At 16.0% G+C, this 14,705-nt stretch overlaps 5 protein-coding genes across 5 annotated transcripts; 2 read left to right on the top strand and 3 right to left on the bottom strand.

The window, feature by feature from the left end:
* Positions 1 to 2,521: 2,521 nt before the first annotated feature.
* PGAL8A_00200400 (60S ribosomal protein L1, putative) lies at positions 2,522 to 3,653 on the bottom strand (the record flags this gene model as incomplete). Its single annotated transcript, XM_028670695.1, has 2 exons — positions 2,522 to 3,170; positions 3,649 to 3,653. 2 exons carry the CDS (start codon positions 3,651 to 3,653, stop codon positions 2,522 to 2,524), a joined length of 654 nt encoding a protein of 217 aa, XP_028527422.1.
* A 2,783-nt stretch (positions 3,654 to 6,436) lies between these two features.
* Positions 6,437 to 7,186, top strand: PGAL8A_00200300 (conserved Plasmodium protein, unknown function; the record flags this gene model as incomplete). Its single annotated transcript, XM_028670694.1, has 1 exon — positions 6,437 to 7,186. The coding sequence occupies one exon, from the start codon at positions 6,437 to 6,439 to the stop codon at positions 7,184 to 7,186; it is 750 nt and encodes a 249-aa protein (XP_028527421.1).
* A 1,745-nt stretch (positions 7,187 to 8,931) lies between these two features.
* Positions 8,932 to 10,470, top strand: PGAL8A_00200200 (conserved Plasmodium protein, unknown function; the record flags this gene model as incomplete). Its single annotated transcript, XM_028670693.1, has 1 exon — positions 8,932 to 10,470. The coding sequence occupies one exon, from the start codon at positions 8,932 to 8,934 to the stop codon at positions 10,468 to 10,470; it is 1,539 nt and encodes a 512-aa protein (XP_028527420.1).
* A 234-nt stretch (positions 10,471 to 10,704) lies between these two features.
* PGAL8A_00200100 (conserved Plasmodium protein, unknown function) lies at positions 10,705 to 11,990 on the bottom strand (the record flags this gene model as incomplete). The annotated part of the gene is made up of 6 exons (XM_028670692.1): positions 10,705 to 10,791; positions 10,906 to 11,022; positions 11,099 to 11,179; positions 11,327 to 11,451; positions 11,599 to 11,719; positions 11,808 to 11,990. 6 exons carry the CDS (start codon positions 11,988 to 11,990, stop codon positions 10,705 to 10,707), a joined length of 714 nt encoding a protein of 237 aa, XP_028527419.1.
* A 763-nt stretch (positions 11,991 to 12,753) lies between these two features.
* Positions 12,754 to 14,633, bottom strand: PGAL8A_00200000 (major facilitator superfamily, putative; the record flags this gene model as incomplete). The annotated part of the gene is made up of 3 exons (XM_028670691.1): positions 12,754 to 13,130; positions 13,323 to 13,430; positions 13,520 to 14,633. 3 exons carry the CDS (start codon positions 14,631 to 14,633, stop codon positions 12,754 to 12,756), a joined length of 1,599 nt encoding a protein of 532 aa, XP_028527418.1.
* Positions 14,634 to 14,705: the final 72 nt, after the last annotated feature.

Below are 14,705 nucleotides of genomic sequence, written 5' to 3'. Positions count from 1 at the left end.
AAAAAAAAAAAAAAAAAAAAAAAAAATGTAATAGGAAAGAATTTTTCAGAAAATAAAAATTAATAATACTAAATATTATAAGTATATATGATTTAATAAAAGAAAATTATATAATAAAAAGAATTAAATATTAAAAATAAAAAATTTAATAACATTTTATAAAAAAAAAAAAAAATAAGTTATTTGTAAAAGGGTGTATTCCTTTTTTTTTCTTTTGCAACACTGAACAACATATGAATTTCACATTTATGTAGTAAATAAAGATAACAAACTCGTTATTTTTAATTTCCTATATATATATATGTGAAAAGAATAAAAAGAAAAATAAATAATATCAAAAATAATAATTCTAGATAAAATAATAATAGTATCTTGAAAAAAAAAAAAAAAAAAAACGAAATTATGCTTTTAGAATAATCTGCTAATGTTAAATGAATTAGGAAAAAAATTACAGTACAACTGAATAAATTGTATATTGAAAAAAAAATGTTTATAAAAATGTAATATTTTATAATTTTTACTTGATAGTAATTGTTTACTTTTTGATTTATCTATTAAAAAATATTATTTTTATACAAAATAACATCTCGCTATAAAATATCTAGTATAATGTATTTTATTAGATTTTCAAAAAATTAGATTCCATGGATAAATTTTACGACTACGATAAAATTAATCCTAATAAAATATTCTTCAGAAAATTTATTTCAAATTTTTTATTTAAATTATAAAAAAGATTAATAATAAGAATTTCTTTTTATTATCAATATTTTAAAATACGCAAAAAAAAAAAAAAAAAATTATCTAATTTTCTCTTAAAATTACATTTTTTTTTTTTTATAAATAATATATGAACAAAATGATGCACTTATTTGCAGCTCTAGATGTGAATTCTTAAATAAAAAAGGAAAATTGTATAATTTTAATTTTGCATACATCAGATATATAAAAATATATAGACATATAATTAAAAAATAAAAATGAAAATAAATAAAATGAATATTTTTCAAGATGATGAAAAGGTAATACCTTTTTATATTAAATTTTAAATAGATTAATATTTCATTTAAATATGATATATATATATATATATATTAAGGAACAAAGAAAATTATAAAAAAAAAAAAAAAAGCATAACAAACAACAACAAAAATGATAAGGAATATGAATAAAAAATTAAAAAATAAAAAAAAAATAACATTAGTGAATCATATGGTAAGGAGAAGATATTATTCATTTCTATAAATATCTCTATTTTTAAAATGAAAAGTATTCCTTAAGTTTTTAATAATCAATATGTATATATATATAAGTAGTTGCAATTTTTCATGAAAAAAAATCTACATAGATGCTAATGAATTTATAATATTCTAAACTAAAATGTAGGACATGGAATTATTAATCACCCAATAATTTATTCTTTTTTTAGAAAAATACATATTCATTATATCATTTTTTTCTTAATATTTATTTTAAATAGAAAGAAACATAAAAAGAAAACTATAAAAAAAAAAAAAAGAGAAATAGGAAAATATGAAATAAGCTAAGTAATGAAACATACTTATTACATTTATAATATATTTAAAAAAAAAAAATTGATAACAAATTTCTGGTCTGTCAAATGTAACTAGTATTCATTATAAAACACTTCATAAAATATAAATTTGAAATTATTTAGAATTTTCGAAAAAGTGTAACAAATTTAATTCTAATATTTTAAGATATTTTTTTATAAAAATAATAAAAAACTAAAATTTAAAAATAAAAATTTCAAAACAATATTTTATCTAAATTTCTAATAAATGTTAACTAAAAAGGGAAAATTAGAATACATGTGTTTTTGTATATTTAGAGTTTTAGTTTTTTCGTTAAATAATTAAAATAATAAGAACCCTTCAATAAAACCTTTTAATATATATATTAAATTGTTTTATTTATTTCTTCATATTTAATTTAACAAATAATGATATGAAACCAAATAGAAGGAATTATTTAACCTTATTAAAAAAATGTTACAAGACATTTATATAAAGCATTTAATAGATAATATATGATCATTTATCATGCTTTTTTATATATGATTCAATGATATCTTAAATGGAAAATGAAAACTTTTTTTTTTTCTCTATAATTTACTTAAACCTTTTGCCTTTTTTCCCTTTTTCCTTTTTTTCTTTTTCTTTTTTTTTTTTTTTTTCTCATGGTTGATTTTATATAAATCTCCCAATATTTTGTTTATAATATGAATTTTAAGTTTTTTATTTTTCTTTTGTTCTATTTATTCTATTTTGAAATAGAAAAGAATAGAAAAAACAAATATTTTTCAAAATATTGGTGTTTGAAAAAAAAAAAAAAAAAAAAGATAAGAAAATAGATGATAAAAAATAGATTAATCATAATAATTTGAATTTTTTTAAATTAAATATAAATACATAAAATATATATATATATATATAAATTCCCTACTAATTACAAGAAAACATAATACTACTATTTATATTAATTTTTATTACATAAATTATTAACCATAAATTCGTTGTGGTTTTCCCATAGTACTTTTAATATGCAACGTTTTTATGTTTTGCCAATTTTTTTTTAAAAGAGATACTAAAAAGTTAATAGCATGTACAATATTAGATCTTAATTCATCTTCTTTTAAATTAGCATGACCTACTGGTACACCCATACATAAAACTTTTTTTAATTGAAATTTGATAGAAGATTTTAATTCATTAATTTTGTCATTAATTTTATCATTGTGAGTAATTAAAGAAGGAAACTTTCCTGCTTTATTTAAACCTGGACCTAGTAACTTAGGAATTTGTGGTAATATTACTTGACTAGCTAAAAATGCATCATATTTTTTGGCTAGTTTTTTAACTAATGTTTTATCTTTATTTAATTTTTTCATAGCCTCAATGTCCATATAATCTAATTGTAATTTCTGTGCTTCCTCAACATGCACAGCATCTCCTAATATGCATACTTTTAACTTTTTTCTTACTTCATTTGATAATTTTACTGTACCTGAAAAACGTTTATCTCTTTGAGTATCATAATCTTTTAATCCTATTTGTAATTCTATAGTTTCAACAAATTTTCTTTTTTTTTGTCTTGTTCCTTCAAATACATCTGCGATGGCTTTTTTAAGTAAATCTTGATTTAATTTGCTAAAAAAAAAAAAAAAAAAAAAATTAAAATAAATAATTTTCGTATGGTATAATAATTTTTATATATATGAAATAACTTCAGTAAAATATATGAAAAAAAACTAAGACATATATATATATATAAATATATATATATATATATATATATATATATATATATATATATATATATATATATATATATATATATACATATAAAGTGTATTTATTTATAAAAAAAAAAAAAAATATGACATTTGAAGAAATTTTCTTTTTCATTTTATAAATGTAGTGTTTTATTTATTAAAAAACTACATTTGTATAATTATTTATTTCTCTATAGTATAAAAAATATACGAAATCATACTTTTATAAGTAAAACAAACATAAATACGTATAAATTTATATAATTATATATATAAATATATAACTATTGAAATTATCATAAAAATATATTAATTTAAACATGAATATATATTTATGTTATTTTATATATTACCTCATTGTAAATGATATATAAAAAATATATTAAAATTTAACTAAAAAAGATAAGGTTTTTGATATGTTGAAAATAATTTTAACACTTTGAATTACTTATTAATAAAACAGTTATAAAAAAAAAAAAATATACAAATTTACTTTTTAAAAGATTCATAAAATTTAAATATTTTATAATTTAAAAATAATAAAAAAAAAAAATAAATATATCTTATCTTTTTTTTCCCTTTTCTTTAATAATATATAATAAAAAATTAATAAAAAATTATAATAAAAATAAAAAATAATAAAAAAGTTTAGTATATTAAATTTATTAGTATATACATATATAATAAACATAAAAAAAAAAAAAATAATAATAAAAGCTATAAAGTGAAAATCAGAGAGTAAAGAGCACTTAATTATTTCTTTAGTTTAATTCTTTTATTATTAAAATTTATGAAAAAAAAAAAAAAAAATATATATTAAAAATATTGTTTAAATAATAATTTAAATATATTTTTTAAAGAAATGTTATTAAATATGTAAAACTATTAAAATTTATATATATATATATATAATTTTATTAGCACAAGAGAGGTTTTAAAAATCATATATGAATTATCTTAAAAAAAAAAAAAAAAATTAAAAACAATTGTAATACACTTATTTAAATAACTCTCATTTTTTTTTTTTTTTTTTTTTATTGAATTTATTTTTCTTTGGAATAAAAAAAAAAATTATTAAAATAAGTATTAAAATACACTTAGTAGTAAGTAAAAAGAAAATTTAATTTAAGGGGAAACTCACATTTTTTTTTTTCATTTTTTTTTTTTTTTGATATTAATGAAGAGGAGTGATACAATCATACTCGTGTAAAAGGCTTATGAAAAATAATCTTTAAATGTCATTTGAACCTTTATGTAATATTTTAAAACAATAGTTATATCACTACTATTTTAAGAAATTATATAATACTATTCATATACTTTATATACATTAAAAAAAAAAGTTATTTATTAGCTTTTTTTTTTTTTTTTTTTATCAAAAAATTTTTAATTTTTTGTTTTCAAAAAATAAAATAAAATAGGAAATTTTCTTATATTTAAAGATGATATTTTATATTAATATCTATATTCTAAAATAACGTAATTGGCTCATTTTTGATACTCATAAAAATTATATTTTGTGTATCTTCATTAAAAATTTGGTTTTTACAGATTATATCAATATTTTATATATATATATATATTAATTATACTTTTTTCAAATCATACTCAATCTTATAATTTATTATATATGCTTTGCTTAGAAGAAAAATAAAATTAATATTCATCATATATGTGAAACATTTAAAATTAAAAGTAGCATTAAAGATAAATTATAATTTTATAATTTTACAGCATTATTATAAATTTATATATATTTGTGCTTTTTAAAAGGAATACATAATATTCATTAGTATTAAAAAGTACAAAAAATTAAGTTGTTTTTGCACTTTTTTCTGACAGTTTTTTCTTTGTATTCATAACATTTTTAATAAATATTTCGAGTTCTTATATATTTTAGCGCAATTCTTAAGAAGTGTGCATGTTAATATAAAAGAAACAAAGGAACAAATTAAACATATATGCTGATAAAATTTAAGTATATTTTGTTAAGTATCAAAAGAATAACTTTGTATTTAAAAGAATTTGCAAATTTTAACTTCAGTATAAGTTGTATCAATTTATGTATGCTTAATATATTTTAAAATGTAAATTGATATAAATAAAATATATTTTTATCTAAAATTAAAAGCTACCAATATATAAGAATTCAATATGTATTTATATTTGTTTTCATAGTTTATTTGTTAAACTTTTTAATTTGCAACAATGTATATATTTAACACAGTGATTTATAATTCTAATATATCACAAAAAAATATAACCAAAAATAACTAAGAATAGGTTTTTTTTTTTTTTTTTTTTTTAAATAGTTACTTTTAATTTCTTTTTTTTTTTTTTTTTTTTTTTTTTTTTTTTTTTTTTTTTTTTTTTTTTTATATATTTTGAAATTTTCATAACTTTTGCTGTATGTATATATATAAATGTATATATATACACTTATATAATGATATAGATGTTTAAAATAATTTTTTTTTTTAGTAATTCTTTAAAGGATATTAAAAATTTTCGGTAATATTTATTTCATTAGCATAATTATAAAGAAAATATACATTATAAACAAGCTAATATTTTTTGAGATATATTTAGATATTTTTAAATACAATAAAAATACATATATATATGTATTTATATATAAATATGCATACGTATTTATACTCATTTTTTTTGGATTTTTTATTGCACAGCAATAAAAGGAATATAAAAAAGAATTGCTATTCATAAAAAAAAATTAATAAATACATGCTCTTATATATATATATACAATGCTAAATCTTACAAATGAGAATTTTTTATTTACTTGAATTCGTATAAAATAATAATTAAAAAAATTATCTCTACTTTAATATATATATATATATATATATATATATATATATATATTTATATTTTATAGCATATATAATTGTTTTTATTTTATTTTATTATTTTTTTTTTTTTTAACAAGCAATAATAAAATATATGTAGCATTTCGTAAACTCATTTTTTTTTTTTTTTTTTTTTTTTTTTTTTAATTTCTATGAATTTTGATTTTATTTTTTTAAAATTATTGTATATATATATATAATTTTTTTTTCTTTTAAAAAAAAAAAAAATCATAAAGTTCTTGTTAAAAATTCTAGTAATTAGATAAAATGTAAAATGGTGGATTCACCAAAAAAAAAAAGAACATTGAATACTTCTGAAGATAAAAAAGATAAAAAAAATATGGGGAGCAAAAAAAATAACCCTGTTGAATCCTCCGAAAATATGGAAGAAAATATTGAAAATGTAATAGGTGACAAAAAAAATGATAATATGAAGAAAGAAAGGAAAAAGAAAAAAGAGAGAAAAAATAAAGAAAATGATATAGATAAAATAAATGATGATAATGAAGAACAAGAAGAAGGTAATGAAGAAGATACTTTAAAAAAGTTTTCTGTTGATACAAGTGAAAACGAAGATGAAAAAGATGATGATGACAATGACAATGACGATGATGATGACGATGATGATGATGATGATGATGATGATGATGACGATGATGATGATGACGATGATGATGATGACGATGATGATGATGATGATGACGATGACGACGATGATGATGATGACGATGATGATGATGATGACGATGATGATGATGATGATGACGATGACGACGATGATGACGATGACGATGATGATGATGACGATGACGACGATGACTTTGAAGACATTGACGATGATGATGATGATGATGATGACGATGACGATGAAGACGATGATGAAGATGATGAAGACGACGATGATGATGATGAAGAGGAAGATGATGATAAAAATGATTACATAAAAGAAGATACCAAGAACAATGATGGAGAGGGAGATAATGCAGAAGTTAAAAAGGAAAGTGATGAAGAAGGATTTGAGTGACGTATAAAAAAAAAAAAAAAAATATTATTTTTATAATTTATTAATTTATAAATAATTGAAATAAATATGCAAATATGTTTTTTTAATTATGGAGTAATATTTTTAAATAATTATTTGTATATATTTCTCATGTTATAAATTATATATACTTATTATTTTTTATATTAATATGATTGTTCTATTTTTTATCTTATTTTTTTATGTTTCAATTTGAACTATTTAAAAAAATTCACATGTATTAATTAAAAAACTATATTTAAAAAATAATAAAATAATTTGTGTATAGATAAGTGTTTAAATATTTTTTCCCAACCTTATACATATATATATGTGTTTTTTTTTTTTTTTTTTATAGGCTTAAATAAAACGAATTTGTATACAGTTATACAACAAATTAAAAATAAAAAAAAATAGAAAATTTTTTGAATTAAATATTATATTAATAAATTTCAAATACTTGGGATGTTGTAAAAATAAATTTATAAATATTCCCTTATTATAAAGCATAAATTTTTAATTTTTACAAGTTATTTTTTTATTATCTTTTTTTTTTTTTTTTTTGTAATATTTTAATACAAAAAAAAAAAAAAAAGAAAAAAATTAGAAACAGAAATTGAATACTCCTATTCTTATTCATGGCAAATTATGTATAAAAAACAGAAAAGAAGCATAATTACCATATATATATATATATATATAAAATTATATAAAAATTTAAATATTGTTTTTTTTTAATATATATATATTTATATATATATATATTTCAACACCACGCATTAATGTGTCTTGATATATTATACATTTATAATATCATATGTTAAGTAGAAAATTTCATATTATTAGATTCTTTTTTTCTATATATGCAACATCATATATATATTTTATATTTTATATTTTTTTTTTTTAAATTACAACATTTGTACATATTAGTTGAGATATTGTTAATTGTTTTTTATTTTTATTATTTTTTTTCATAAATAAATTTCACTAAGAAGTTTACAATAAATATTAAACTTTATTTTTTTAATATTTTTTAATAAATCTTTTATTAATTAATTCTTTTTTAAGTATATTCATATAGTCCTGTATTTATGAGTATATCTTTATTACTTTAGTAGAAAAAAAATGAAGAGAGTGAAATGAAAAAAAAAAAAAAAAAAAAATAGAAAAAATTATAATATATACATAGAAAAAAAAAAATTATAATTTCAATAAAAATTTATTCTATATTTAATTAATTTAAATTTCTTCTATTTATTTTTTTTAAATAGATATACAAAATGAATTAAAATTATATTTATGCATATTACATTAATATATTAAGAAATATAAGAAAAACATGAAAAGTATATTTAAAGTTTTTCTTTAGCAAAAAATAGGAAATATTTAAAGGAAAGAGTTTAAAATATATTATTAAAATATATAGAGAAATAATCTATTGTTAAATGAAGGTAAAGCAAAACAGCCTTTGAAAATATATATATATAAAAAAAAAAAAATAGTATTATTAAAAAATAATTTAAAAAGATAAAATTAATTCACAGTTTCATAGAAGGTTTTTTTTTTCATAAAAAATATTATGGAATAAAATATCGTAAATAAATGAACAATATTTAAAAAAAAAAAAAAAGATTCAAGAGTAAAGTGTTCATAAAACAAAATTATCAAATTTTAATTATATAAACTTTTTTAAAATTATGTAAACGATATATTTAATATTATTAAAGATAGATTGTAAATTAATAATGAATGATGAAGATAAAATTCTCGAAAACAAAACTGATATCAATAAAGTTAAAATAAATTCTTCATTATGTTATAAATGTAAAAAGCTTAATGCTGTAATTTATACAAGAGAAAAATCATGTAAAGACTGCTTTATAAAACTTGTAGAATATACATTTAAAAATACATTAAGAGAAAAATGTTTATTTAAAAGTAAAATAGGGAATAATTTTTTATATGGAAAAAAAGTTATACAAAAAAAAATAAAAGAAGGAGAAAAAGAAGGGATATTGATAGATAATATAAAAAAAAGTATTGAAGAAGAAAATGAAAAATATGTGTGTAAAAGTAAAGATATAATTATAGCTAATAATAAAAAAAAAAATACAGCTTTAGCTTTTTCTGGAGAAATATGTTCTTGCTTTCTTCTATTTTTATTTGTAAAATATTTAAATAATTTCAAAAATAAAAAAAACGATTTGTTTTTAATGAATGAACATTCAATTTTTACTGAAATAATTTTTGTTGATATATATGATGACAAAAAATATATATGTAATTTGATAAATACAATTGAAAAAATATTTGAAATTTTAAAAGAGAATGACTTAAAAAGAGATATAAATAATAATGAAGAAAAAGAAAAATTCATAAACTATGAAGAAGAAAAAAATGTTTTTATGAATAATGATGATCTCATATATAATAATGGAGTGTTTAAAAAAAAAATAAATAAGGTTAATTTTATAGTATTAAAAAGTAATTATTTTATAAGTGATAATTATAAAGACCAATATACTATGAATTATGATATAATAAAAAAAGAAAAAAACTACTATATCAATTATATAAATCAAATAATAATTTATAATAATATTATTAAATATTGCATAAATGAAAATATTAAATATGTTCTTTTTGGGAATAATGCAAATAATATATCAAATAAATCCTTCTTATATACTATATTAGGAAATGGAATAAATTTACCTTTATGTGCATCATATATTGACAATAGATATAGTGATATACATTTTATTAAACCATTAAAAGACTTATTAAATAAAGAAATATATATATATTGTTATTATAAAAATATAAATTATTTAAATAATACAACATTTGATGGAAACATATTACATAAATCTATAAATGATATGTTGTCTAATTTAGATGATAAAAATAACACAACATCAATAATTAATAATACTGTAAATAATTTAATTAATATGGTAAATTATTTCAATATTGATAATAATACAAAAAGTTTGGAGAACAAATATTTTAAAGGTTTTGAAGAATCTTCAAATGAAAATGAAAATTTGAAAAATTATAATTTAGCATCATGTTATATTTGTCTAGGAAAAAAAGAAACAATAGAAGAAAAAAATTTTATAAAAAAAATGGACAAAATTCAATTATCAAATATAAAAAAAATGAAATATACTAATTTAGTTTGTTCAACTTGTTTGAGTATATTTTCATGTAATAATAATTTTGTAAATTTTTATAATATTATTTTACCTTTTAATACATTAGTATTAAAAACAATATCTTAGTGTATTTTTTTTTTCCTAGAATTTTATATATATTATTTAAAATTTTTAAAATAAATTGCTTTAGTGATACATTTATTTGTAATTTTATTATCTATTTTTTACATTTTTTTTTTTTTTTTTTTTTAATAAAAAAACTTGAAATAAAAAGTTTTTAATATTTTAATATATATATTTAAAAAAAAAAAATTAAAATAAAATATTTGTACATTCTCTTAAAATGAATATTTTATATACCTACAACCATTCATCAATATTAATATTTAATTTTTTTATTTTTTCTTCTTGCATTTTATATTCTTCTTGAGTTTCTTCATTGTTTTCCTTGAAAATAATAAAAGAAATAATCGTTATTTTACAAATTATATTTTATTAGAATATATATATATATATATATATTCAATTTTTTTTTTTTTTTTTTTTTTTTTCTTATATTACTTTTATAGCTTTACTATCCTTAGCTATATGCATTTTAATTCTTTTCTTTATCTTTTCTATCTTGTTAAAATGTATTATTTCTTTTTTTTCTTCATGTATTTCACTATCTTCGTACAACTGAAAATAAATTTTATAATTTAATTATTTCTTTTATTATTATCTAAAAATATTTGTAACAAACATTTTTTCTTACTTTTTTTTTATTTTGATAAGTTTCCAAAATAATAAGTTTATTCAGTGATTCTAGTTCATCTGACCACATTTGAAATATATCCTTTTAATAAAAAAATATAAAATGAATTCACTTATAAAGAGTTACATAATAATATGTGAGGTGCAAATATATATTAGCATTCTTAATAAAAATATAAATATATATATATATTTATATATTAATAATTAGTAGTATATAAATTATTACATTATAAATAATATAATTTTGATAAGCATTAAAAATACATTTTTTAATTTCTGTAATTTCATTTTGCTTGTTAACATAAGGAATAACAATACTTTCAAAATATTTTAATTCTTCTTCATTATACACTTAAAAATGAAATAAATGAAACATATAAAAATAGTCACATATTAGAATAATAAAAGAAAAAAAAAAAAAAATCATATAATGAATACTGAAAATATATAAGTTAACTCATATTTTTTAATTTTTAATTTATTATATCTTATTTTAACTATTATTAAGAGGAACATAAAATAAAGGTATTTTCTGTCTTGCTAATTCTATCAACTCCTTTTTTTTGTTATCATCAAATTTAATTTCTTCAAAAATTTTTTCTATTTTATTTAATTCTTCCTATACAGTGAAAAAATAAAAATTAAAAAAAAAAAATAAAATAAATTAAATAGATAATTTTTTACTTTATAACTTTTTAATAATTTACTATATTCTTTGTATAAATTAGAGATAAATATTGATAATTTACAAAATTAGAATAAGAAAAATTTTGAGAAAAATTCAAGCCATCCTGTATAATTCTTTTTTTTAGATTAAGTTTCTCTTCATTAGTCATACTAGAATATCTCTTTTCATTATTTTTATTTATATTTTTAATACCTATATGCATTATTACTTTTTTAATTTATTATATAAAAAAATTTAATTTAAATATTTTTTTATTAATATTTAAATTTATATATTAAACTAATAGTTCTAAATTTATGTATTTTAGAAAGTTGTCTAATTTTTTTTTTTTTTTTTTTTTAAACATATTTACTATTCGTTTTATAATGTATTTATCATATCAAAAAAATAAAAAAAAAAAAAAAAAAGAAAAAATTTCACTCTTTATTTTTCATTAATTACATATATGAGATATATATATATATAATAGAAATATGCCTATTTGTGCATAAAAAAAGATTAAAAAAAAATGGAAAATATTAAAAATATACTATTTTAATTAAGATAAATTATAAATAAGATTAATTATATATATATATATTTATTTTTTTTTATTAAAACGAATATGACATAATAAGAAAAAAGGTGTTGTTAGAAGAAATAAATATACTTGGTAATAATTATTAAAAAATGAAAGGTATAAATAAAATAAAAAAAATTGTAATTACATATGTGTATAAAAATTATATAAGTTAATAAAAAAAATTAAAAAAAAAAATTTGAGAAAAGAAACAAAAACACAAATATGAGAAAAAAAATAAATATTATAAAATTAATAAAAATTTTATAGAATAAAAAATATTAAATATATACATATATATATATATATATATATATATATATGTTTATACATAAAAACTATTAAATGACAAAATAAAAATTAAAAAGGATGTAATAACATATAAAAAGATGATAAAAAAAATAATTTAATTATTTGTAGTTTTTTTTATCTTGTAATGAAATTTAAAAGCTAGAATAACAAAAAAAATAGATATGATAGACATACATGAAGAAATAAAAAAAGGAAATAATTGATTTTCAATATAATAATAACTGTATATAATAGGAGAAATAGTCAATGATAAATATCTAAAAAATGATACTATACTTTGAGAAAACAATTGATCCTTTTTATCAAAAAATAAAGAAATTATTGTAGGAATTATTGGTTCAATATAAGCATAAGAACAGGAATGAATAAAACAAATACTAATGTATTGAAAAATTAAATTATAGTATTTTATGCTATGATATGTTAATAATATTCCTATACTTTGAATAAGTAAACCTATAATTGCTGTACCTATAAAATTATAAAAAAGAAAAATATATACATACATATATATATATATAAAATGAAATTAAAACAAAATATTTGATTTTCATAAAATTATTAAAATTATAAAAATATGAATAAATTTATGAAAATAGTCTAAAATGGTTTAATAAATATGCAAATAATTATTTAATTTTTTTTTTTTTTTTTTTTTTTAACCATTGTATCCAAATTGCTTAAGAATATATGAGAAAGAAAAGTACTGATAAAAAATCATTATGATTCCACTTAATGATACAAAAACACTAATCTGTATTTGCTTATTATCTATTTAAAAAATAAATATATATGTGTACTGTGAGATAATAAAATATCTATATATGATTTTTTTTTTTTTTTTTTTTTTTTTTGATTACCTGATGAAACATTATCATTATAAAAAACAAAAAATATATTGCTCATTAAATTTGAAGAAAATGCTGAAGTAAATCGAAATAAACAAATTGAAAGTAGACATTTAAATTTAAAACTAAGACAAGTATTAATAAATAGGTCTAATTTTTTTTTTAAGAACAATGTTATTATAGAAATATAAGAATAATCATTCTTTTTTAAAGATTTTTTATGTGAGAAAATAGAATATTCTTCGTTACAATAATTGGAATTTTTTTCTTCATATTCCACTTCTAATATATTGCTTTTTGTATTTAAAATACAACTATTTATTAAACATTCCCTTTCATCATTTTTATAATTTTTTGTATTCTTATTTCTAATATTCCTATTAACAAATTTTGTGTTTATAATTTGATTTTTTTCATCCTTATTTTTACTTGAATTTTGTTCTATACTTTTTTCATCCAAATTAGTTATATTTTCCCTGTCTAAATTATTAGATAAACCATCTTTATCATTTCCTATTTTATTTTGAGTAAGTAAGTCATTTGATATTGTGAGAATAATAAATAAAGAAATAAATAATCCTAATGTATTAAAATTTAAGATAATCTGAAAATTAAAAATAGTTAAAAAAAAGGAAGATAAAAGAGGGCCTAATATAATCCCAATTGCATTAAAAATATTTATATATGTATAATAAATACATACATTTGTATCAACTAAATCATTAATGATAGCATTTACAACCACACTAAAAACTGAACTACTTCCACATATAATTCTGTTAATTATCAAAAAGGTAAAATTTAATCGCATATATAATAAATATATACCTATTAAATTAAATATAAGTAAAAATATTAACAAATATTTTTTATTAACTGATGAAAAAAATCCAATTATTAAACACATAACACATTGAGATAAAGAATAAAAACTTAGTAATATTCCCAATTCTTTTACTTCAATATTATAATAATTTAAAATATAAAAGGGTAAAAGTGGTTGAAGAAATGACTCAAATAGCGTTTTTATAAAAACAGATAATAATATTTTAAACAACGTTTTTTTCTTAATTATTTCATATTCTTTATCAAAAAAGAAATTTTCATCATCCTTTAAAAGTTTCATTCTATATATTATTATTTCTCATTTATATATATATCGTTTTTTTTTTTTTTTTTTTTTTTTTTTTTTTTTAAT

This window comes from Plasmodium gallinaceum (assembly GCF_900005855.1).
Source record: "Plasmodium gallinaceum strain 8A genome assembly, contig: PGAL8A_v1_76, whole genome shotgun sequence".
NCBI lineage: Eukaryota > Apicomplexa > Aconoidasida > Haemosporida > Plasmodiidae > Plasmodium > Plasmodium gallinaceum.
Note: the sequence above shows the minus strand (reverse complement) of the source record. Positions and strands in the feature narration are given on the sequence as shown.